Below are 27,038 nucleotides of genomic sequence, written 5' to 3' on the forward strand. Positions count from 1 at the left end.
AACCCCGGTGCCATCAAGTCGATTCCAACTCATAGAGACCCTGTAGGACAGAGTAGAATTGCCCCATAGGGTTTCCAAAGCTGTAAATCTTTACAGAAGCAGACTGCCACATCTTTCTCCCATGGAACAGCTGGTGGGCTCCTTGCTGGACTGCCAAGGACCTGAGTGATGTGGTGCTAGATTCCTGCAGCTCCTAGTATAAGAGGGGAGGCAGATAGTGCATGACTTTTTAAAATTACAGTGTCTCTTTACTAGGAAAGTCCAAGGATACATGAGAACATTTAACGGGGAGACTCAATCTTTCTTAGAGGATCAGGAAAGCCATTTTTGAGGAAGTAACATTTGAGTTAGGAATAAATAGGAGTTAGCCTGGGTAAAGAGGGCATTATTGGTTCAGTGGCAGAATCTCGCCTTCCACATGAAAGGCCTGGGTTTGATTTTGGCTAATGCACCTCGTGTGCAGTCACCATCTATCTGTCAGTGGGAGCTTGCATGTTGCTATGATGCTGAACAGGTTTCAGTGGCATTTCCAGAATAATAAAGACTAGGAAGAAAGGCTTGGCAATCTACTTCTGAAAATTACCTAGTGGAAACCCTATGGACTGCAATGGACTGATACGCAACTAATAGGGATGGCTCAGAACCAGGCAGCATTTTATTCCATTGTCCATGGGGTCCCCATGAGTCGCGGGCCGACTTGACGGCAGCTAATAGTAGCAGCCTGACCAACAGGTTAGGGAGTAGCATTTGAAGCAGAGGGAATAGCAAATGCAAATGTTATGAGGTAGAAAAGAGCACTGAGTATTAGAGATTGAGAGATAAAGTAGCACTGGTTGGAGCTGGCGAGGACAAGAGGAGCTGACATCTTCTGCGGCTCACATCCCACCTAGTATATAGTTTTGTGCATAGAAGGTATTCAGTGCCTGTTCAGATAAATGAAGGACAATTCTAGGCTCTAAGCAGTTGGTGTAGCATTTAAGAGCTGCATCTGCTAACCAAAAGGTTGGCAGTTCAAATCCAGCAGGTGCTCCTTGGAAACTCTATGGGGCAGTTCTACTCTGTCCTGTACGGTCACTATGAGTTGGAATCAACTCAGTGGCAACAGGTTTTGATTTTTTTTTTTTTAAGCAGTCTTTCTAACTGTCTTGTGACACTTATAATTTCACTTGCCCAGCAAATATCAAGGAATGCAATCTGCAGCCTGAGTTTATAGGAAACTCCCTGCTATCTGGCATTCATTTTTATAGGAACATACTATCAGTCACCCTTTGCTTTATATTTAGAGGTCCTGTAGTAAGTTGTAGTAAGAATGATGACCTGTTGATTCCGATTCATGGTGACCCCACAAGTACAGAGCACAACTGCTCCATTGGGTTTTGGAAGCAGATCACCAGGCCTGTCTTCTGAGGCACTTAACTGTTTGTGCCACTCAGGTGGCCAAATGGTGATCTAGAAATGCTAAAAAAATTGAATCAACAAAAAATTATATTGGCTTTGAGATCAAAATGTAATGTGTTATTCCAGATTCCATTGTTTTAAAAATTGGTCCTTGGTGCAGTGGATATTTCAAAAATAGCAATCCTACAGTTCACTTAAGAGATTACCTTCAACTGCGACTAAGTTGTAGGTAGTGACCCTCAAGGCTCACAGCATCAGTCATAAAAGTTGGAGTGCTCTGGGTTCAAGACTCAGCTCTCATTACTAGTGGTGTGACCTTGGACAAGTCATTCAACCTCTACATTACCTTAGTTTCTCCACTGATATACCTGGAGCATTAATACTATCTACTTGATTTTTTTTTTTTTTACTTGACAGGGTTAATCTAAAATGAGACTATACATGTAAATATTTAGCAGAATGTCTAGTGTTTAATGAGCACAAAATAACTGGTAGCTTTGCTTTGGTTATTACAGTTACAACTACTATTATTATTACAAGGTTGGATGCGGTACATGGAGAAAAGTAACGCAAAAACAGAACAGGTCTCCTAGTTTTCCTATGGCAGACAAATACGCTCTTTTGGTTTCTATTTGAGCCTGGCCTATGCATGGGACTCTTTCTCAAGGTTGTTTGACTATTAAAAAAAAAAAGTATTTTATACTTGTTTTCAATTTTCTTTCTTTTTTTTTTTTTAAGAGGATTTTGTTTTGTTTTGCTTTCTTGCAGGAGTGATAGGAGCAGATGTGAGGGGGCGCGGCCTGGCCTGTGAGGGACAGCCCATGACGTCACGGCTGGCTGTCATCTGTGGAACATCTTCTTGTCACATGGGGGTGAGTCCGAGGGGCACAAAGGCAGAGCCACTGCATAGTATGGAGGGCAGCCTGAGAGAAGACCCTGAGGTGCTGGCTCCTTCCCCCCTCAGCTCTGTCTCTTTCTTCCCTTCCTGCCTCCTTGTGCTTTGTCTCGCTAGAAGCCAGCCCTTTCTCCAACAGCCTTGCCTAGATTTGCCAGATCTTTTCCCAAGCGCCAGATTTTTAAAATGTGTGGAAAAGTTGTGTCTGCCTTTGACGTTACCCTGGCCAGAGAGCCCGGCCATGAGGGGTGAGATCAAATCCAGAGATGGCAAAGCTGAGCTCCCAGGACTGATCTGTCCCTAATGGGTAGCTCAGTCTTCTCTGCAAAGGGGTGTCTGTTTCCTTGGCCTCTGAACTCTCTCCCAATCAATATAAATCTTTCTCCCTGGGAGCGTCCTGATGATCTATAGAATTAGGCTGCATATCATGACTTTAAAAGAACACTGATAAGCAATTTTCACTTTGTTAATTTTTTTCCATGAATTAGTGGAAAAGCTTTCTCCAAGATTGCAGTTAAAATTTAGTGCCAGCCCTAAAATTTATATCTTCTTTAAATGCATGAGTCTGAAAGCATTCCATTTCGATAAGTACCCATTTCTACCATATTTTTATTTAAAAGTCATTACTCTTAAGCTTAGATGGACGGCTCCTTGGATTTTTCCCAGATGAGTGAAACAGAGAGGAGAGTGGGGAGGAGGAAGAAATTACCTGTGGGTGGGGAGGGGGGTTTGGTGGAGAGGATGCAGACGAGCAGGGGTCAGAGTGAGAGTGAGTACAGTCAGTCCAGGGCGGTATCACTGCAGCCCTGGAGGCACTCACGTGCAGTGTGAAACTGTGTTTAGTTACCTTAGGGACCGCTGAGACTTTTTTACCATTACATACTTTGGTTGAGTAAATACTGATAAAAAAAACTTCTTTACTGAACCCCTGCTCCTGTGTCAGGTGCTGTGCGAAGCCCTGGGACATAGGCTGTGATAGGGCCCTCCAATGACAAGACGGAATTATAACAGATATTACGAGATATGGGGATCGAAAATGCAGATTCAGATGGAACTGGAGATTGCTGCTGTTGTTAGTTGCCATCATGTTGGCTCCTACTCACGGCGACCTTATGTGTAACAGAAAGACACATCACCCCCCCCACTCCTGCACCGTCTTCCTGACTGTTAACGTATTTCAACCTATTGTTGCAGCTGTTGTGTCAGCTCATCTCACTGAGGGTTTCCCTTCTTTTTATTGGCCAAAGAACTCAGGATGCTAAGCACCTATTACATGCCAGGCACCATGTGAGGTGTTCTCACATACAACATCCCACTTAATAAAGACAGTGGAGCCAATCCAATTGGTTTCCAATCCCAGATCCTCCACTTACGAAGTGTGGGCCCTTGGGCAAGTTACTTAAGTTCTCTGGGCCTCAGATCCTTTATATGTAAAATGTGGACAGTTTATAGTACCTGTGGTGTAAGGATTAGATGAGGTACAGTAAAGCCTGCAAAAGCCGGAGCCTGCGTACGGCGGAAGCATGTCAGAGAAGGAAAACTCAAATATTTACCACTAACAGGAGCAATACAGAAGGGGTAAGACTGCACCTTTTCAAAGGCTGAAAACTTGCAAGAGACACAGGAAAAACAAGGCAGTCCCTTTGAGTTCTGGCACTCACATGTTTCACTGTACTGTGTATATAAGGTGCTTCAAAGAGTGCCTCACACACAATGAGCACACCACAAGGGTTAGCTATTTATTTCTAGTACTGTTGTTCTTGAGCAGAAAATGTACAGTAACCAACTCTGCCTGGGAGGGGGCCAGGGAGAGAGAAGATTTCTTTCTGGGGTGACATTTGTGCTTGAATTTAAGGAAATAGTTTACCTAAAACAAACAAATGGCTGCCTTTTATTTATTTCTCCGGGGCTCTGGGCAAAGTCTTAAATGGAACTTCTTTAACTAAATTTAAAACTCCAGCATATTTCTTCCACTGCAGCTGCCTGATAGTAAGGGGTAGCTGTCATTGAAGGGAGAGGTCTACTGAGGCCTAACGTCACCTCCGTCAGGTGCCCAGCAGGGCCGCCAACCTTTATTTCCCCTGACATAGGCTCTGTATTTGTGAGCTTGTCTTCATGGAACATTGATTTAAACCTGTTAAATCATGTCCCATTTTCACGAGGTCACGTCTAATCTGGTTCCCAGGGGCTCCAGGAAAGTCTGAATTTCAAGCATTTTTGCTCCTCTCTCTTCAGGTTTGTGACCAGAAGCAAATCTAAATGAATGGGAGTGCCCGTTTCCTTCACTGTGTAACATCCTGCTTCTCAGTCCCCTTGTTTATGGGATGATACTGAATTTTCCTATAGTGTACATTTATAATCTGAGGAAACTAAGGCGCCAAAAAGTCCAGTAAATTTCTCAAAGCTGCATAGGTAGTAAGTGCTGCAGTTCTGAACTCAAATCGAGCTCTGCTGATTCCAATGCTCTTCAATGCCTTACTGTATTGTACATGTTTATACTGTTTCCATAGAGAATAGAGGACCCTGGGCTTTCAAGTCATCCACACCTGGGTGACTTCTTGGCTCTGTGACCTGAGGCAAGTTGCCTAACCTTTCTGAACCTCAGTTTCCTCATCCATCAAATTGGAGGTGATGATGCCAGTCTCACATGTTGTTGTATAGAGAACATGCATTATGTATGTAGGTACCTAGCACATGGTACCAAACTAAACCCATTGTTTGCAAGCCGATTCCAACTCATAGCAACCCTATAGAATGAAGTAGAACTATGCCATAAGGTTTCTAGGGTGCAGCTGGTGGATTCAAACTGCTGACCTTTTGGTTAGCAGCTGAGCTCTACAACACCTGATATTCCCAGGCAGTCTCTCCTCCAAGTACTAACCAGGCCTAACCTGCTTAGGTTGTGAGATCAGATGAGATCTGGCGCATTCAGCACATAGTCCAAAAAAAAAAAAAATCTCACTGCCATCGAGCCCATTCCAACTCATAGCGACCCTATAGGACAGAATAAAACTGCCCCATAGGGTTTCCAAGGAGCTGCTGGTGGATTTGAACTGCCACCTTTTTTTTTTTACCTAGTTCTAATTTATTTATTTATATTGTGCTTTAAGTGAAAGTTTACAAATCAAGTCAGTCTCTCACACAAAAATTTATGTACTACTAGTTGCTCCCCCCCTAATGAGACAGCACACTCCTTTCCTCCACCCTGTATTCCCATGTCCATTCAGCTAGCTTCTTTCCCCCTCTGCCTTCTCATTTCCCTTCCAGACAGGAGCTGCCCACATAGTCTCATGTGTCTACTTAAGCCAAGAAGCTCACTCTTCACCAGTATCATTTTCTATTTTATAGTCCAGTCCAATCCCTGTCTAAAAAGTTGGCTTTGGGAGTGGTTCCACTCTTGAGCTAACAGAAGGCCTGAGGACCATGACCGCTGGGGTCCTTCTAGTCTCATTCAGACCATTAAATCTGCTCTTTTTATGAGAATTTAAGGCCTGCATCCCACTGTTCTCCTCCTCCATCAGGGATACTCTGTTGTGTTCCCTGTCAGGACAGTCATAGGTTACAGCTGGGCACCATCTAGTTCTTTTGATCTCAGGCTGATGTAGTCTCTGGTTTATGTGGCCCTTCCTGTCTCTTGGGCTCATAATTACCTTGTGTCTTTGGTGTTCTTCATTCTCCTTTGATTCAGGTAGGTTGAGACCGATTGGTGCATCTTAGATGGCCCCTTGCTAGCATTTAAGACCCCAGATGCCACTCTTCAAAGTGGGATGCAGAATTTTTTCTTAATGTGTTTTATTATGCCAATTGACCTAAATGTTCCTTGAAACCATGGGTCCCCAAACCCCCGTCCTGCTATGCTGGCCCTCAAAGCATTCAGTTTATTCAGGAAACTGCTTTTGATTTAGTCCGGTTGTGCTGACGTCCCCTGTGTTGTGTATTGTCTTTCCCTTCACCTAAAATAGTTCTTGTCTACTATCTAATTAGCTAATAGCCCTCTTCTTCCTTCCTTCCCACTCTTGTAACCATCAAAGAATATTTTTTCTCTAAACTATTTCTTGAGGTCTTACAATAGTGGTCTCATACAATATTTGTCCTTTTGCAACCGACTAATTTCACTCAGCGTAGTGCCTTCCAGATTCCTCCATGTTATGGAAGGTTTCACGGATTCATCATTGTTCTTTATAGATGCATAGTACTGCATTGTGTCAATATACCATAACTTATTTATCCATTCATCCACTGATTGGCACCTTGGTTGCTTCCATCTTTTTGCTATTGTAAACAATGCTGCAGTGAACACGGATGTGCATATATCTGTTCGTGTAAAGGCTCTCATTTCTATAGGATATATTCCAGGGAGTGGGATTGCTGGATCGTATGGTAGTTCTTTTCTCCGTTTATCATGATGTTGCTCATTGGTCCAGTTGTGAGGATTTTTGTTTTCTTTATATTGAGGTGTAATCCATACTGAAGGCTGTGGTCTCTGATCTTCATTAGTAAGTGCTTCAAGTCCTCTTCACTTTCAGCAAGTAAGGTTGTGTCATCTGCATAACGCAGGTTGTGAATGAGTCTTCCTCCAATCCTGATGCCCTGTTTTTCTTCATATAATCCAGCTTCTCAGATTATTTGTTCAGCATACAGATTAAATAGGTATGGTGAAAGAATACAACCCTGACCCACACCTTTCCTGACTTTAAACCAATCAGTATCCCCTTGTTCTGTCCGAACAACTGCCTCTTGATCTATGTAAAGGTTCCTCATGAGCACAAGTAAGTGTTCTGGAATTCCCATTCTTCTCAACATTATGTATAATTTGTTACCATCCACACAGTCGAATGCCTTTGCATAGTCAATAAAACACAGGTAAACCTCCTTCTGGTATTCTCTGCTTTCAGCCAGGATCCATCTGACATCAGCCATGATATCCCTGGTTCCACGTCCTTTTCTGAAACCGGCCTGAATTTCTGGCAGTTCCCTGTCGATATACTGCTACAGCCGTTTTTGGATGATCTTCAGCAAAATTTTGCTTGTGTGTGATAGTAATGATATTGTTCTATAATTTCCACATTTGGTTGGATCACCTTTCTTGGGAATAGGCATAAATATGGATGTCTTCCAGTCAGTTGGCCAGGAAGCTGTCTTCCATATTTCCTGGCATAGACGAGTGAACACCTCCAGCGCTGCATCTGTTTGTTGAAATATCTCAGCTGATATCCCATCAATTCCTGGAGCCTTGTTTTTTGCCAATGCCTTCAGAGCAGCTTGGACTTCTTTTTCCAGTACCATCGGTTCCTGATCATATGCTACCTCTTGAAATGTTTGAACATCGACTAATTCTTTTTGGTGTAATGACTCTGTGTATTCTTTCCATCTTCTTTTGATGCTTCCTGCATCGTTTAATATTTTCCCCATGGAATCCTTCACTATTGCAACTCGAGGCTTGAATTTTTTCTTCAGTTCTTTCAGCTTGAGAAACGCCGAGCGTGTTCTTCCCTTTTGGCTTTCCATCTCCAGCTCTTTGCACATGTCATTATAATACTTTACTTTGTCTTCTTGCGAGGCCCTTTGAAATCTTCTGTTCAGTTCTTTTACTTCATCAATTCTTCCTTTTGCTTTAACTGCTTGACACTCAAGAGCAAGTTTCAGAGTCTCCTCTGACATCCATCTTGGTCTTTTCTTTCTTTCCTGTCTTTTCAGTGACCTCTTGCTTTCTTCATGGATGATATCCTTGATGTCATTCTACAACTCATCTGGTCTTTGGTCACTAATGTTCAATGCGTCAAATCTATTCTTGAGATGGTCTCTAAATTCAGGTGGGATATGCTCAAGGTCATATTTTGGCTCTCGTGAACTTGCTCTGATTTTCTTCAGTTTCAACTTGAACTTGCATATGAGCAATTGATGGTCTGTGCCACAGTCGGCCCCTGGCCTTGTTGTGACTGATGATATTGAGCTTTTCCATGGTCTCTTTCTTTCCACAGATGTAGTGTATTTGATTTCTGTGTGCTCAGTCTGGCGAGGTCCATGTGTACAGTCGCCGTTTATGTTGGTGAAAGAAGGTATTTGCAGTGAAGAAGTCGTTGGTCTTGCAAAATTCTATCATTCGATCTCTGGCATTGTTTCTGTCACCAAGGCCATATTTTCCAACTACTGATCCTTCGTCTTTGTTTTCAACTTTCACATTCCAATCACCAGTAATTATCAATGCATCTTGATTGCATGTTCGATCAATTTCAGGCTGCAGCAGCTGATAAAAACCTTCTATTTCTTCATCTTTGGCCCTAGTGGTTGGTGTGTAAATTTGAACAATAGTCGTATTAACTGGTCTTCCTTGTAGCTGTATGGATATTATCCTGTTACTGACAGCGTTGTACTTCAGGATAGATCTTGAAACACTCTTTTTGACGATGAATGCAACACCATTCCTCTTCGAGTTGTCATTCCCAGCATAGTAGACTATGTGATTGTCCGATTCAAAATGGCCAATACCAGTCCATTTCAGCTCACTAATGCCTCAGATATCGATGTTTATGTGTTCCATTTCATTTTTGACGATTTCCAATTTTCCTAGATTCATACTTTGTACATTCCAGGTTCTGATTATTAATGGATGTTTGCAACTGTTTCTTCTCATTTTGAGTCATGCCACGTCAGCAAACTTGGATCCACAATCAACAGCCATGGGAGCAGCAGTCAAGAAATCAAAAGATGCATTGCATTGGGCAAATCTGCTGCAAACGACCTCTTCGAAGTGTTGAAGAGCAAGGATGTCACCCTGAAGACTAAGGTGCGCCTGACCCAAACCATGGTATTTTCAATCAGATCATATGCATGTGAAACCTGGACAATGAATAAGGAAGACCGAAGAAGAGTTGACGCCTTTGAATTGTGGTGTTGGCGAAGAATATTGGATAGACCATGGACTGCCAAAAGAACGAACAAATCAGTCTTAGAAGAAGTGCGGCCAGAATGCTCCTTAGAGGCAAGGTTGGCGAGACTGCATCTTATATACTTTGGACGTGTTGTCAGGAGGGATCAGTCTCTGGAGAAGGACATCATGCTTGGCAGAGTACAGGGTCAGCGGAAAAGAGGAAGACCCTCAATGAGGTGGATTGACACAGTCGCTACAACAATAAGCTCAAGCATAACGATTGTAAGGATGGCGCAGGACCAGGCAGTGTTTCCTTTGTTGTGCATAGGGTTGCTATGAGTCGGAATAGACTCAACAGCACCTAACAACAACAACAATGGTAGTTCTATTCCTAGCTTTTTAAGGAAGCACCAAATTGATTTCCAAAGTGGTTGTACCATTTTACATTCCCACCAGCAGTGTATAAGTGTTCCAGTCTCTCCACAACCTCTCCAACATATATTATTTCGTGTTTTTTGGATTAATGCCAGCCTTGCTGGAGTAAGATGGAATCTCACTGTAGTTTTGCTTTGTGTTCTCTAATGGCAAACGGAAACCCTGGTGGCATAGTGGTTAAGAGTTATGGCAGCTAACCAAAAGATCAGCAGTTCAAATCCACCAGGCACTCCTTAGAAACTCCGTGGGCCAGTTCTACTCTGTCCTGTGGAGTCACTATGAGTCGGAATCGACTCAGCGGCACTGGGTTTGATTTGGTTTTTTAATGGCTAATGATCATGAGCATTTCCTCATGTATCTGTTAGCTACTTGAATGTCTTCTTTAGTGAAGTGCCTGTTCATATCCTTTGCCCATTTTTTAATTGGGTTATTTGTCTCTTTATTGTTGAGGTTTTATAGTATCATGTAGATTTTAGAGATCAGACCCTGATTGGGAATATCATAGCTAAAAACTTTTTCCCAGTCTGCAGGTAATCTTTTTACTCTTTCAGTGAAGTATTTGGATGAGCATAGGTGTTTTATTTTTAGGAGCTCGCAGTTATCTAGTTTCTCTTCTGGTATTTGTGCATTGTTAGTAATGTTTTGTATACTTTTTATGCCATGTGTTAGGGCTCCTAGTGTTGTCCCGATTTTTTCTTCCATGACCTTTGTCACTTTAAATTTTATATTTAGGTCTTTGATCCATTTTGAGTTAGTTGTTATGCATGGTGTGAGGTATGGGTCTTGTTTCATTTTTTTGCAGATGGATATCCAGTTATGCCAGCACCATTTGTTAAAAAGACTGTCTTTTCTCCCATTTAACTGATTTGGGGCCTTTGTCAAATATCAACTGCTCACGTATGGATGGATTTATGTCTGGATTCTCTATTCTGTTCCATTTGTCTATGATTTGTTGTTGTACTGGTACCAGGCTGTTCTGACTACTGTGGCGGTATAATAGGTTCTAAAATCAGGTAGTGTGAGGCCTCCCACTTTGTTCTTTTTTGCTAATGCTTTACTTATCTGGGGCCCCTTTCCCTTCCATATGAAGTTGGTGATTTGCTTCTCCATCTCATTAAAAAATGTTGTTGGAATTTGGATTGGAATTGCATTGTATCTATAGATCGCTTTTGGTAGAATAGACATTTTTACAATGTTGAGCCTTCCTATCCATGAGCGAGGTATGTTTTTCTACCTATGTAGGTCTCTTTTGGTTTCCTGCAGTAGTGTCTTGTAGTTTTCTTTGTATAGGAAACTGCCAAGTTTTTGGTTAGCAGCCAAACACTTAACCAGTGCACCACCAGGGCTCCCAGCATGTAGTAGGCACTCAAAATGGTGGGTCATATAAAAGACTCTCATGAAGCAACTGTTTGCGCTTAAAGAGTTTGATGGGCAGCTGCAGTTGGTTGCAATGAATGAGGACCATAAAATGCTAGTTTATTATGGTCATGTTGTGCTTGAAATAAAGTTCCCACCCCCCACCCCCTTTGTACTTGGGAGCGGGAAGGGTTCTCCTGGGCCAAGGGGATTAATCATCAGCTTTAATGTTATGTCGTGAGGGCGAGACTGTGGTCATGTTGGCATCACAAAGCGCCTTTGATCTCCCTCAGGTGCTGGGAGCCCAGTAAGCCAGCAACAATGACACCTTTGTGAGGCCTCAGAGAGGTGCAGGCCTGAGGAAACACTCCCAGGGAAACTCAAGGACCCCCTTTGTTGTGGTTCTGGCAAATTAAACCACCAACTGTCAGGAAACATTCTCCAAACAGAACACAGGGACCAAAGGGGACTGTGGGTTTTTCAAAAAGTGGTTTTCAACATGATCTGAAGGATTCTCTTTCTTCCTGTCTGTTCAATTCTGATGTTTCCAATTCAGTGGGGTGAGTGAGACAAAATTCCCAGGAGCATTTTGTGCTTGATCCAGGTTGCTTCTTTCTAGGTTACCCAAAATGAATGAATGACCACTTAGGTGAGTATTGATTGGTAAATACTTAGAAGCTCCCTACCTCCAGATTCCTATTACTTCCAGGAATCTGGGGAAAAAGCCTGAGGCTCAACATAAGACTTATTAATCAGGCCTTTGGTATTTCAGAAGATACAAGTGTGGGCTGCGCATTTATCTTCCTTGTGGATGATTTAATTAACAAGAAAAAAAAAAAAAAACAAACTGTTCTTTTTTTAACTCCATGAAAGCAAAGCTGCTTATTCAGAGTTAATTACTACCAAGTCTCCAAAACCCGAGATAATACACATTAGGGGTTAGCCAGAGGTTAAAAAGTCATGGCGTCAGCATGGAGCTGATCCTTGCCGTCTCTCCAGCACCCCTTTTCTTGAGCTGTCAAGCCAGGTTGTAACTTGGCAGCTTCTCTTCCAGTTAACATGTCACATGGGGAGAAAGCCTTGGTAAGGGAAGTATTGAAGAGGTAAGGTTTGAACAGAACAATAGTTGATGAGAGCTTGGAATTATATCTGCATCTTAAATTGTCTGGAACTGAAGTTTTCTGAAAGGCTTGTATGAATTTAGGGATAGTGACTCTGCATCACTTAGTGAACATGAAGCCTTGAAGATATAGGCTCATATGATGGCCCTACTACTTACCTGAATTACTGTGTGAAATTTAAGTAAGATACTTCATCTTTCTGTACCTCAGTTTCTTCATCTGTTAAATGGAGGCAATAGTATTTACCTATAAAGTTTTTTTTGTTGTTGTTGTTGTTTAATTGTGCTTTAGGTGAAAGTGTACAGCTCAAGTTAATTTCTCATTCAAAAATTTATACGGTATTGTTTTGTGACATTGGTTGCAATCCCAACAATATGGCTGCATGCTCCTTCCTTCTACCCTGGGTTCCCTTTGTCTATTCTTCCAGTTCCTGTCCTTTCCTGCCCCCTTGCCTTACTTTTGGGCAGGAGTTGCCTGTTTGGTCTCGTATTTTTGATTGAACTAAGTAGCGCATTCCTCACGTGTGTTATTTTTTGTTTTATAGGTCTGTCTAATCTTTGTCTGAAAAGTGGCCTTCAGGAGTGGTTTCAGTTCTGGGTTAGCAGAGTGTCGGGGGCCATAATCAAGGGTTTCTCCAGTCTCAGACCAGTAAGTCTGGTTTTTTTTTTCCTGAGTTTGAATTCTGTTCTATATTCTTCTCCCGTTCTGTCCAGGACACTCTCTGTCATGATCCCTGTCAGAGTGGGTTGGTGGTGGTAGTCAGGCACTATCTAGTTCTTCTGGATTCAGGCTGGTGGAGTCTCTGGCTCATGTGGTCCTTTTTAGTCCTTTGGGCTAACATTTTTCTTGTGTCTTTGGTTTTCTTCATTCTTCTTTACTACAAATTGGATGGGGGCAATAAATGGATCTTAATTGGCTACTCACAAGCTTTTAAGACCCCAGACGCTACTCACCATTTTCTTTATGAATTATGTTATGCCAGTTGACCTAGATGTCCCCCGAGACTATGGTCCCTAGCCCCTGGTCCTAACTACTCAGTCTCTCAAAGTGTTTGGATGTGTCTAGGAGATTTCTATGCTTTTGCTTTGGTCCAGTTGAACTGACTTCCCGTATATTGTGTGCTGTCTTTCCTGTCACCAAAGTTGACACTTGTCTACTATCTAGTTAGTGGTTTCCTCTCCGCCTCCCTCCTCACCCTCTTAACCATCGAATGATTTTTTTTTTTCTGTGTATAAACCTTTTTTGAGTTCTTATAATAATAGTCTCATACAACATTTGTCCTTTTGTGACTGACTTATTTCACTCAGCATAATACCCACCAGATTCATCCATGTCCTGAGGTGTTCTCACAGACTCATCGTTGTTCTTTATTGTTGCATAGTACCTCAGTGTGTGTATGTACCATAGTTTGTTAATCCATTTATCTGTTGACGGGCATTTAGGTTGTTTCCATCTTTTTGCTATTCTGAATAGTGCTGCAGTGAACATGGGTGTGCATATGTCTACTCATGTGACTGCTCTTATTTCTTGAGGGTGTATTCTTAGGAGTTGGATTGCTGGATCATATGGTATTTCTATTTCTAGCTTAAGGAAGTACCATATCATTTTCCGTAGTGGTTCAACCATTTTACGTTCCCACCAGCAGTGCATAAGAGTTCCAATCCCTCTGCAACCTCTCCAACGTTTGTTATGTTGTGTTTTTTTTTTTAATTAGTGCCAGTATTGTTGGGGTGAGATGGAGTTTTGATTTGCATTTCTCTAATGGCTAATGATCTTGAGCATTTCCTCACGTGTCTGTTGGTGGCCCAAATGTCTTCTTTGAAAAAGTGTTTGTTCATATCCTTTGCCCGTTTTTTAATTGGGTTGTCTTTTTGTTATTGAGGTGTTGAAGTATTTTGTAGACTTTAGAGATTAGAGTCTTTTTGGATATGTCGTAGCCAAATTCCCCCCCCCCCCCAGACTGTAGGCTCTGTTTTTACTCTTTTGGCAAAGTCTTTTGATGAACGTAAATGTTTAATTTTTAGGCTCTCCCAGTTATCTCGTTTTTCTTCTAGCGTTTGTGCATTGTTAATATGGTTTGTATATTTTTGTGCCATGTATTAGGGCCCCTAGTGTTATCCTTGTTTTTCTTCCATGATCTTGATCATTTTATATTTTATGTTTGGGCCTTTATCCATTTTTAGTTAGTTTTTGTGTATGGTGTGAGGTATGCATCTTGTTTCATTTTTTTTACAGGTGAACATCCAGTTATGCCAGCACCATGTGTTAAAGAGACTGTCTTTTCCCCATTTAACAGACTTTGGCCCTTTGTCAAATATCAACTGTTCATAGACGGATGGATTTACATCTTAGTTCTCAATTCTGTTCCCTTGGTCTATATGTCTTTGTTGTACTAGCACCAGGCTGTTTTGACTACCATGACTTTATAATAGGTTCTAAAATTAGGTAGCGTCTGGCCTTCTACTTTCTTCTTCTTCAGTAATGCTTTCCTTACCTGGGGCCTCTTCCCCTTTCATGTAAAATTGGTGATTTGTTTCTCTGTCTCTTTAAAGAATGACATTGAAATTTGGATCAGGATTGCATTTTATTTGTAGATCACTTTGTGTAAAATTGACATTTTCACAATGTTGAGTCTTCCTATCCATGAGCATGGTATGTTTTTCCACCTATGTACATCTCTTTTTGTTTCTTGCAGTAGTCTTTTGTAGTTTTCTTTGTGTAGGTCTTTTATGCCCCTGGTGAGATTTATTCCTAGGTACTTTGTCTTCTTGGGGATGTTCATTTGGTGATTTCCTTTTTGAAGTTCTCTTTGTTGGTGTAGAGGAATCCAACTGATTTCTGTATGTTACTCTTGTATCCTGCTACTTTGCTGAAATCTTCTACTAGTTGAAATACCTTTCTTATGGATTCTTCGGGGTTTTCTATGTATGAGATCATATCATCTGCAGATAGGGTAGTTTTGCCCCTTCCTTACCAATTTGGATATTATTTATATTTTAATTTAATTTTATTTATTTATTTTAGCCTTATCGCTTTAGCTAGGACTTCCAGCATGATGTCGAATAAGGGTGGCAGTAAAGAGCATCCTTATCTCGTTCCTGTCCTCAAGGGGAAATGCTTTCAGTCTCTTTCCATTTAGAATTATGTTTGCAGTTGATTTTGTATAAATGTCCTTTATTATGTCAAAAAAATTCCCTTCTATTCCTGTTTTGCTAGGAGTTTTTATCAGGAATGAATGTTGGACTTTGTCAGATGCTTTTTCTGTATTGATTGATATGATCATGTAATTTTTTTGTTTGTTTTATTTATGTGGTAGACTATGTTGACTGGTTTTCTAACGTCGAACCATCCCTGCATACCTGGTATGAACCCACTTGATCATGGTGTATTATTTTTTTGATATGCTGTTGAATTCTACTGGCTGAATTTTGTTGAAAATTTTTGTGTCTATGTTTGTGAGGGATTTTGGTCTGTAGTTTTCTTTTTTTTGTGGTGTCTTTGCCTGGGAGCTCTGGTGGCGTAGTGGTTAAAAACTACGGCTGCTAACCGAAAAGGTCAGCAGTTCGAATCCACCACCTGCTCTTTGGAAACTCTATGGGGCAGTTCTGCTCTGTCCTATAGGGTCACTATGAGTTAAAATTAACTCGACAGCAATGGGTTTGGTTTTGGTTTTTTTGCCTGGCTTTAGTATCAGGGTTATACTGGCTTCATAGAATGAGTTCAAGAGTATTCCTTCCTTTCCTGCGCTCTGAAATGACTTGAGTAGTATTGGTGTTAGCTCTTCTCTGAAAACCTGGTAGAAATCCCCAGTGAAGCTGTCCAGACCAGGGCTTTTTCTCTTGGGAGTTTTTTTTTTTTTTTTTTTTAATTGCCTCTTCAATCTCTTCTTTTGTTATGGTTCGTTTTAGTTTTTCTACCTCATTTTGTATTAGTTTAGGTACATAGTGCGTTTCTAGAAATTTGTCCATTTCCTCTAGGTTCTCAAATTTGTTGGAGTACAATTTTTCATAGTATTCTATTATGATCTTTTTTTTTTCAGTTGGATCTGTTGTGATATCATCTGTCTCATTTCTTTTTGGGGTTATTTGCTTCCTCTTCTGTTTTTTATTTGTCAGACTGGCCAATAGTTTGTTATTCTTTTGCTTGTTGATTTTGTTGATCTTTTCAAAGAACCAACATTACTTGTAAGGTTTTGAGGATTAACTGTGCCTGGAACAAAACACTTAGATATGTTGTTATTAAAAATCTTTTACTAAGACTAGAATGATCTGTGTGGTAATGGGTTACAACTGGAAACACCAGTGTGAACTCAGGTTTAGCTTAATATAGATACAGGTGGATACATATAGAAATATTTTTAGATATGTATACAACATATATTTTGTAACTCTGTCAGCTGAGAGTGCCTAGAAGCAAAGACACCCTAGTATGTAGTAGCTACAAGCACACCTAGTGTCCCAATCTCCAATAAAAAGCACTAAGGCTCCTTGGAGAAATGTTTGATTCCAGGACTGGAGCAAGACATATGCAAGATGAGCCTGAAGCATTTTGTAGTATAAGAAATTAAAGAAGTGCTCAAAAACAAACAAATTAATAACCCCATAATGATGTGGGTATTTCAGAGGACACAGGAGCCAACTGAGGGAGCTCCTAATGGCCAAAGCTGGAATGATGTGAGCAACAAAATAAATAAAGTAGTATTAGATTATAACCAAGGTGTAACATAAATATCCATGAGTCCATATTGATATTAATAAATTACTGAATAAATAAATAATTGAATTAGAAGAGAAAATTCTCTCTTGGGGAAGAATTCTGAATAATTTATGTAAATATTCCACCCTGTAGGAGGTGGAACATAACATTCCACTTCTGAAGTGTGGGCTGTGCATTGTGACTTCTTTCCAAGGAGTCTAGTATAGGAAAGTGGAGGAAAAGTAATTTTACAGTGGAGAAATTTGACAAATACTACTTAATACAGGTGATCACCATCAACAGTAGTAAGTCATGTTGATAGTATGTAACATTGATATGAGGTGATGAAAATGGCATTTTACCTCTGTTTTTTAGTCTTCCTCTCAAAAACACTTAAAAAACACATAACCTCAGTCTAATTATAAAAAAAAAAAAATCAAATTCCATTTGAGGGACATTCTATAAAATACCTAATTAGTATTCCTCAAGACTGTCAAGATCGTCAAAAACAAGGAAAGTCTGAGAAACTATTACAGCCGATAAGTGCTGAAGGAACCATGACAACTAAATGCAATGTGGTATCCTGGGTGGAATCTTGGGACAGAGAAAGAATATTAGGTAAAAACTAAGGAAATGTGAGTAAAGTACGAACTTTAGTTAATAATAATATAATAATATTGATTCATTAATTGTGACAAATGTACCATACTAATGTAAGATATTAATGATAAGGGACACTGGGTATGAGGTACATGGAACTCTCTGTACTGTCTTCACAATTTTGCCATAAGTCTAAAACTATTACAAAATTAAAAGTTTATTTTTGAAAGTCATTCATTAAATCATTCATTTGTTAAGGAAACATTTTCTTGTATTTGTCAGGCTAAGTGGTAAGGCTATTAAGATAAATAAGATAAAGTGCCACGCCTGCTTTCAGGAGCTCAAATACATTGGGAAAGACAGAGAAAGCAATAACCACAATAGAAAATGGTAATTCCTATAGTAAATGCATGACTGGGGTGTGGAGGAAATTTGGAGATGGGGTCAGCTCAAGTCTTCAGTAGACAAGGAAATTTTCTGTTTTTCTTTCCCCACCCAGACACTATCTCTTTCCCACCTCCACCTCACCAGGGAAATCCAGTTGTTCATTTGGCCTCCCTCCAGGGAGTAAGATTTCCACCACAAGAGTTTTACTTCAGTGGGACCTAAAGACACAAACCAGTCACAGCCTGTTCTTTCTTCTTTCCTCCACCAAGGCAGTTCTCCCAAGCTTTCCATTCCTACCCACAAGACTCCCACCCTGCCACTCTGCCCTTGGAAGGACAACATGAGCCCTTCCTCCCTGTGGCACAGCTCCAGTGAGTGCTGCAGACATACCGGCTCTGTGCTTTGCTGTAGCCTGATCCTGTTCTCTTGGGAGGAGAGAGTTAGGGAGCCTGTGTCCTCAGAGTTTCTGGCTCTAACCAGAGAAAAGCCTTGAATCTTGCCACTTTGTTGGAGCTGCATTCTTTTGGCAATGACTACAGTGGGACTATAATGGTTCCTCAGACCACCTGAGGAGAAAGTTCTCCCCAAAGCAAAGCATGTAGCCTGGGTTTGGGGCAGCTGTATTTCATCCAGCCTTATGATGCTAGACAGGGTCTGTTAGAGAAGCAAAAGATGCTCAATCTCAATCTCTTTAGTTATTAAGGAAAAAAATGCTATGAGATACACTACACACTTATTAGAATGGCTAAAGTTGTGGCCAGGAGGTGGGAGACTGGTGGGAACGTAAAATGCTGCAACCATTTTGGAAAATAGTTTATCCACTTCTTAAAAAGTTAATGTACATCTACTGTGTGATCCAGCCATTCCACTCCTGTAAAAGCCAGGCAGGGCTGTCTGGTCCCTTGTTTCTGGAAATCTACCAAGAACACAGCAAAGGCAGCTGAAACCAGACCTCTCAGGATGTCAGAGACAAAAGCTTCTGGAGAGAGTCTACCTCTCAACTAGCCTGAACCCAGCTTTCCACAAAAGACTGCTGTTCACCTGGAAAAATGGGAGAATTAGTAAAGGAAAAAAGATCAAATTAATAGTGATAACAGTAACAGTGACTATTTATCACATAATTAACATGGTTTTTTTTTTTTTTTTAATAATCCCTGGGTAGTGTAAACAGTTAACAAGCTCAGTTAACCAAAAGGTTGGAGGTTCCAGTCCAACCAGAGATAACTCAGAACAAAGGCCTGGTGATCTACTTCTAAAAAATCAGCCATTGAAAACTCTATGGAGCACAGTTCTACCCTGACACACATGGGGTCACCATGAGTCAGATTTGACTTGAAAGCAACAGATTTTTAAATTTTTTTTTTTTAGCATGTGCTAATAAATTTGAATACATTATTTTATCTAGCCCTCATAAGTTTATCTAACTCTGCATAAGGTTATGTAGCTATCCGAATTATCCTGCCATTTTACAGGAACTGAAACTGAAGCTCAGAGAGATGAAGTACTTACCCAAGATCACAGAACTAGTTAAGCCCTAGAAATAAGTTTCCAATTCAGATTGTCTGAGTCCAACTCATACTTCAGCTCTTAGCAGAATGAAGAGACTAAGGCAAGGGGTGGGTTGGCCATGCACATGTGTGTATTGTGGGGATAGGAGTAGCGTGATTAAAAAGGCATTTCTTTTTCAAAGGCTGATGAGAACTGCAAAGTCAGGGCTGTGCCGCAGCTAGACCACAGCGTTCTCATTATCTCTCCTTCCAAGTCGTTCAAATCACCTCATTTCAAGAGGCCACCATCTAATGATAAAAATAAACGACATCACTCGTCACCATGGTCTCCTGGGAGGACAGTAAATCAGTAGCACTGAGGCACCTTATTTAATCTTCCTCATTTCTCTGCTGCTCTGTGGTCAAGTACTGAATTTGGCAATTTGCAAACAAGCAGCTGACTTTGCAACTCATGAAGATGTTTCTGTGTTCGTTTGGCAGAGCATGAAATGAAAACCACATTGATTTTTTTTTTTTTTTTTCCTTTTCCTATTTACTACTCATCTGCTGTGCGGGTGTCTTTGATACTGTGGCTGCAGAGGCTACTAGCGGTGATGGAAGCATCTGTGCTTCTCCAGTGGTTGAGTATGGGTGGATGAAGGCGTGATGGTGACAGCCACTGAAGTGCCCTCACTAAGTATCAGGGGCTGTGCCAAGGGCCTCAGAATGTGTTAGCTCACTTAGTTCTGCATATACTTAGTTCAGAGGTTTTAGTATTTCTGCCTTGTTGCTTTCCCCTTGTTTTCATCCTTTCTTCTCGCTCTCTTCGTGTGCTCCAAATGCCTCTTTTTCTTATTTTAATTAAATTTTCATATTTTTTGCTGCCCCAAGCCCTTCAAAAGTTTGGAATAGTTTTACTCTCCCAGTTAACCAGTAGTTAGAGCCCCAGGAGAAATAACACCTAAGAGACGAAAGATCCCAGAAGAACCAACAGAAGGTTTCTTAACAATCAACACTGAAGGATTGAGGTTGGAAGTCCCTTCCAAATGAGCAGTCAGTGATTCCCAACTGCCAATGAGAAAATATAAAATGTTCAAACTGGGAAAATTGGGTGGTCTCCTTAGGCATGTTCTTACAAATTTGGGATATACACATTCAGTTCTAAAAGAATGTAAGTCTTAAGCACTAAGGAAGTGGAAGTTACTACCTGTCATGCATTTTTTTATTTTTTTATAAAGAGAATTTACGTGTCATAAAATTCATTCCCTATATGTATGTTAAGACCTCCTAGAGAATGAGTTTAGTGATATCTGAGAAAGAGGAAGATTCAGTGCTCATCTTTTAGCTTAGACTATGGAATGACTCCAGCATGTGGTCCTTATCAGGGAAGTAAAAGGAAGATATCACAAAACAATAAATTCCCATTTATTTGCACTTAATATAGTACCTGGCACATGATAGGCATTTTGTCAATGCTGGGTGGATAGATGGGTGAAAGGACAGACACAAAAATACCAGGGAGCAACCATCAAAGTTTGTTGAAGAACAAAGCATGCCAGACCAGTTTGATTTCAGTTTTTGATGACGTAGCAGGATGTGCAATAACAGCGAGAGCCAGCATGTAAACTGTCCTGTCTTCTGTAAAGCTTTTAGATTCTTTCCTTGATCAACTGAACGTTCCCACATGACACAGCAGCATTGGTCAACTCGGTCACAAAATCCATCTGGCCAAAAACTGAGTTGTTTACCGAATTATACCTTGAAGTAGGCTGACAGCAAAAATATAGAACTGATTTAAACTTATCAGCTTCATCCAATTGCCAGATTTGTGTTTGGGCTTTTTCTGCAATGGCTTTAGCCTTGTGTAAAGCCAGGCAAAGCCTGAACCATAACAATGTTGGCCGAGGGGACCTTTAACTGGAGGGCGTTTTGCTTTTGAATGACAGATCACATGCCCGGGTGTTGCTTGACATAGACCGGTCATGGGGCCTCCGGGATTTATGCTCCTGTCATCTGCCCACATGATAAAATGAACTGAATGTGCCTTGGGTTTCCATGTAACCCCAGGCTGAGAGATTGGCTATGATCTTGGAAGACAAGGCTAGGGTTCTCTGCAATTATTCTCTGGAGAAATGGCTTGTGAAAAAGAAGGGGGAGCTTGTGGAGAAAATGGTCAGTTATATTTATATGTGTATTTGTTCTTCTGTGGTCTGAAAGGCATTGCTACTCCAGTAGAGTCACAATGAAGATGCTCCTGAAAACCAAGCCTGATGATTTAACTCTCCTAATTAAAATGTCTCAGTGAGTCTCCTGAATCCCAGCTGGGCATAGGAGAGCTCATGTGATCTGGCCCCTGCCTGCCTCTGCCCTCATCCCCTACCATCCCTCACTCTTTATCCTAAATTCCAGCAAGTCCGTCTACACACCCTTATCTGAATGTATGGGTCCAGTTATGTTTGAGACTAGAGAGTGATCGGATTTTAGAGTGTTAATACTATGCATATATAGTATATTATATAACACAGCCAGTGAGGTCTGGGGTAGCACCCATAATCACACGTACTAATATTTATATAGTAAAACTCATGAATAAGTAGGCTGTAAATAGTTTGATCAGTTCAGATCAGATGTTGCCATCATCTGAGTCATGAAAGTTTTTTTGTTCTGAGTGCTTTGGCTTGAAGAAGTAGGCACCTATACTTCTCATTCCTCTGGCCTTTTTGTATGTTGTTCTCTCTGCCTCGAATGTCCACATCTCCCTTCCACCTGGTGAGTATCATGATCACCAGAATCATCATTATAACTCACAGTTATTGAGCATTTACTAGTGATCGACTGCTAACCAAAAGGTTGGCAGTTCGGGACCACCAGCCACTCTGTGGGAGAGAGATGTGACAGTCCGCTTCTGTGAGAGATTTACAGCCTTGAAAACCTATGGAGTCGCTATGAGTCAGAGGTGACTTAACGGCAGTGGGTTGAGTGGGTATACTATCCTTAGTGTGTCCATCCCTGAAGTTCCAATTCAGGTGTCACCTCCAAGAAGCTCTTCCTTTCCTCCACCATGTCTAGTTACATATGCCTCCTGTTGCCATCATATCTCTTTATTCCCAGATTATTTATCATTCTCTGTCTTCCCCCACAATCCTGAGCTACTAGAGCAGCTGGGGAAAGAATCTACTTCAAAGCTTTATTTCTAGGCCACATAGTCAGTATTCAATACATAGGTTATAATCAAGTTAACCTGAAGAGATGGTAATACATAGCAAATTATTTATATCCCCAGTGAAATACATAGTAAATACCAAATCCCGTGTTCAATAATGTAAAACTTGGATCTAAAAAAAAATATTTGAAAAGGAAAAGGCTACTCAAGTTTATGCACATTATGAAAAGAAGAAAAATTTGTTGACAACAGTTCAAGAATGAGCAAGGAATTATGATGTTTATACTTAAGTGTAATGCTAGCTAGTATTTACCAAATGCTTAAAAACCAAAACCAAAACCAAACCCATTGCCGTCGAGTTGATTCTGACTCACAGCAACCCTATAGGAACAGAGTAGAACTGCCCCATAGGGTTTCAGAGGAACAACTGGTAGATTCCAACTGCTGACCTTTTGGTTAGCAGCTGAGCTCTTAACCACCGCACTACCAATGCTCCACTAAATGCTTACTATGTGCCCATTTCTCTGCTGGGTAATTTGTATACAGAGTTTCTAATCCTCACAACTAATACGTAAAATTAATTTTAGAATGGCTGAATAGAAAGAAATCACAGCTTTATAAGAAAGAAAGATGTAGTAGCCATGTTTTAGATCAAAACCAAGGGTAATGTTAATGTATTGGGATGAAATAAAAGTTAAACTTCAATAAAGAAGAGTAACATAAAATGGGTTGGTATAATGCATTTCCTCATCCAAGAGATGATGGAATTGAGGTCAGAGATGTAGAGCTGGTGACTGGCAGGAGAAGCCAGGTCTGGCTGGGCCCCACTCTTTTATATTCACTTCTTGAAAAAGTTAACATGGCACCAAAAGGGCATCCCTCTATCCTCTCCAGTTTTGAGCTTTGCTTTTGAAAAATGCTTCTGGAACCTGGAAGGAACCGCATAGTGTGCAGCTATAATGTTTAAGAAAAAGTGGGCCTGCAAACAATATTTCAGATGCTTCAGAGAGTTGGGGTAGTTCTGATTGCCTAAGAGAAACTTAGGGGTTGACTTCCTTTCTAATTTCTGAAAGTTTATGTGGTCATTAATAACTAACTTTTCCTCGGCACTTTCGAATAACTTCAGAATAGCTAAGTCAAAGTAGGTGTTGTGTTCTGTTTTTGCAATGAGACTCAAAGAAACTAAGCGATTCGTCCAATGTCCCACGGCTAGTAAGTGATAGGGCCAAGATTCAGACATGTATCTTAGCAAACCCCTGAGCAGTTGTGCCTGTATCCGTAGTCAATTCATCTTCATTTACTCAAATGGAAGGATATGACAGCTGATTCATCCCAGGAAGGGCTCAGTGACCAGCCTGTCACTGATCTCCATTGTGATTATAAACTCACCTTTGTACTGCAAGCCAGCAGTTCTCAGATGTGCATTAAAAGTACCTGGGAAATTCCATAAAGCATGCAGTTGTACAGGTCCCACTTGGCACAGGTTCTGATTCAGTAAGTCTTCCTAGGAAAGGATATATAAACATTTGTAATTCTAATATGTGTGCAGTTGATTCCGCTGTAGGACTTCTTTGGAAACAAAACTCAGAATCACTGCTTTAAGTGCCTTTATAGTAGTAGTAATTACTTTATTTCATCCTTGCTTCCTCAATGCCTAGCAGAGCACCTTATACAATAGGGGGGAAAAAAAAAAACCTGTTGCCATCAAGTCAATTCTGACTCATAGTGACCCTATAGGACAGAGTAGAACTGCCTGACAGGGTTTCCACGGAGTGGCTAGTGGATTCGAACTTCTGACCTTTTGGTCAGCAGCCAAATGCTTAAACACTGAGCCACCAGGGCTCCTTATACATAGTTGGTTCCAACTCATAGTGACCCTGTGTACAACAGAACACAACACTGCCTGGTCCTGTGCCATCCTGACAATCGTTGTTATGCTTGAGCCCATTGTTTTGGCCACTATGTCAGTCCATCTCGTTGAGGGTCTTCCTCTTTTTCGCTGACCCTCTGCTTAGAAGGCACTCTAAATTTACACTTGATGAATATACGTGAAGTAAATGATTGTAAAAGTAGTGTAAATGTAAATCAAGGTGGATAGCCAACCCATCCCTCTCTGGTTTGGGGCACACTAGAAGATTTGTTGGAAGAAAGGCCTGGTGATCTTCTTTAGAAAAATCAGCCAGTGAAAGCCCTGTCCTGGCAATGGCGCAGGGCCAGGCAGCGTCTTGTTCTGTTGTACATGAGGCTACCATGAACCACAGGGGCCTATTCCAGGGCAGCTAACAACAACAGCAGGAGAGCCGTTGAATCTGCATCCGTTTAAAGAAGGTATCTTATTGTAAGTTTAAGTACAGAACTGAGAAGTGGTGACTTGGACCAAGTGCCTGGTAGAACCTGCCGACAATTAGAGATTGTGGATTTCTTATTTTCTCATGGAAAACAGGATGAAGTCAAACAGCGAGAGACCCATTTGTTGCTTTGTGCAGACAAACCCAGAAACCAAAGCACAGGCACACCAGGGCACAACAGGAAACCACAAAAGTCTAAGATCTTTCAGTGTAAATAGGAAGTCAGAGTTTACTTTTGAACCCACAGTAAGGAGCCGAAGTGCAGTATGTAATCCAGCTCTCTGCCCAGCCCTTCCTTGAGCCCTGGCAGAGATGAAAGATGATGCCACCTGGGTAAAAGCATTTTAAAATGTTTGTTCTGATCAGCACTTGGAGCATGCTTCTTTTGTTTGTGCTGGTGAATAATTTGGGACACAGGTGCAGTTTAGAATTGAAAGCATTAATTGGTCTCTCTGGTTTTCCCTACAGTGATATTCAAAACCCTCATCTTCCTCCACAAAGTAATCTTAATCCACATACATTCATAAAGCAGTCACCATTGACAGCAGTCTCCCATATCCCCATCTGTGGGCCTTTGGGTCCAGGTGCATAATAGCGGAACATTGGCGGACACTTAATAAGTACTCCATAAGCATTTGTTGAATTGACATCTCTAATCTCATTTGATTACTACCATTACGTCGGGAGGTAATAAGTAGGACACAGATTATCATCACCATTGCGAGATAAGGAAAATGTAGTGCGGTATGTTTCTTACTGTCATATATAAGGCCACCATAGGTCGGCGCCGGCTGGATGGCAACTAACAACAGCAACAAGAGTGTGGTAGAAAAGACACAGGTTTGGAAGTCAGATGAGTCTGTGTTCATACCCAAATTACTTAAACTTGCTTTTTCAGAGTGCCTTTTTCTATTTAGTGAATCATTATTGAGCACCAGCTATGTGCCAGGCACTGGAGTGAAAATGGTGAGCAAAAGTAAACACAGACCTTCCAGTCTAGCGGAAGAGATGGACATTGTTCAAACAATCATAAAAATAGGTAACTACAAAACCTGATAAATGCTTTACTTTCATACCCTGCTGGTGGGAAAATAAATTGGTGCAACCACTTTGGAGAACTGTGAAGCATTGTTGGATATATTTGAACATGAGCATGTCTTACTAATCTACAAATTCCATTCCTAGGTAAATACCTGGAGATGTGTACTCAGAAGCGTACAAAAGCATTCATAGCATTACCTTTCGTAATAGCCCCAAATTGAAATCAATCCAAACTTTCGTCAATAATAGAATGAGTAACTTAACTGTGATATATTCACACAGTGGCATACAATACAGCTATTAAGATGGAGGAACTACAGCTACACATAACATGAACGAATGAAACAATGTTTAGTGAAATAAAGAAAGCATAAAAGTACAATCAGAATTATTTCATTCATATAAAATTCACGAAGAGGCAAAAGAAACAATATGTTTTAGGAATGTCTACATAGAAAGACAAGGGAATAATTGCCACCCATATCAGGATACTGGTTATATGGTTCGGGGCTGCTGGTTGTTGGGGAAGAAAGATAGCATCAGGAGGGACATGTGGGGAACTTTGGGAAACTGGCATTTACTAGTGCAGGATGCATGAGTATTTGTTATCAGTGTGTGTGACATGGAAGTGCCATATATAAAGCAGAGAAACAACCATTAAGAGCATAAAGCTGAGTGACCTGATATTGTTTGGGTGGTTGGGAAGGCTTCTGTGAGGCAGTCACGTTTGGGCTGAGATATTTTGATTGGGTAACTAAGTAGAGTCTGGTTGGGAGGGAGGAGGGTTGTGCATGGTGGTGGTCGAGAGAAATGTGGTCCAGGAAGAGAGTACGATAGCATAGTGAGAAATTGGCAGATACGGTGTAGTGCAGAAGGGAGCAGTGACACAAGTTAAGGCCACCCCAACCACCCAAGCCAGTGCCGCAGAGTCAAAAGTTAAGGCTAGAGAAGCAAAAAGGGCAGTACATGCTGGGCTTATAAACCTTGTTAAGGAGTTTGTCTTTTATCCTAAGAGAAACTGAAAGGTTTTAAGGACAGTGGGTAACACAATTGGATTGAAACAATTGCAGTCTGGAGAACATATTGGAAAGGGACCAGAGTGGATGCTAGGAGACCAGATAGAAGGTGATGCTGGAGCCCAGGTGAGAAAGGATATCGTGGTAGCTTGTTTTGGATTATGCTAGAGCAGATAGAGAAAGGTGGATGTATTTGAAAGATGTTTAGACGATAAAATCAATAAG

At 41.0% G+C, this 27,038-nt stretch overlaps 1 protein-coding gene across 11 annotated transcripts in view; it reads left to right on the plus strand.

Moving 5' to 3' along the window:
• FGGY (FGGY carbohydrate kinase domain containing) overlaps window positions 1-27,038 on the plus strand; it is a 566,317-nt gene that overhangs the window by 325,809 nt on the left and 213,470 nt on the right. For all 11 annotated transcript variants that reach the window (XM_003411156.4, XM_023549536.2, XM_064282044.1 and 8 more), the window contains one exon: window positions 2,167-2,270. In XM_003411156.4, coding sequence (XP_003411204.1) covers window positions 2,167-2,270 — 104 coding nt within the window. The remainder of the gene's footprint in view (window positions 1-2,166; window positions 2,271-27,038) is intronic.

Source organism: Loxodonta africana, chromosome 3 (genome assembly GCF_030014295.1).
Source record: "Loxodonta africana isolate mLoxAfr1 chromosome 3, mLoxAfr1.hap2, whole genome shotgun sequence".
Lineage (NCBI taxonomy): Eukaryota > Metazoa > Chordata > Mammalia > Proboscidea > Elephantidae > Loxodonta > Loxodonta africana.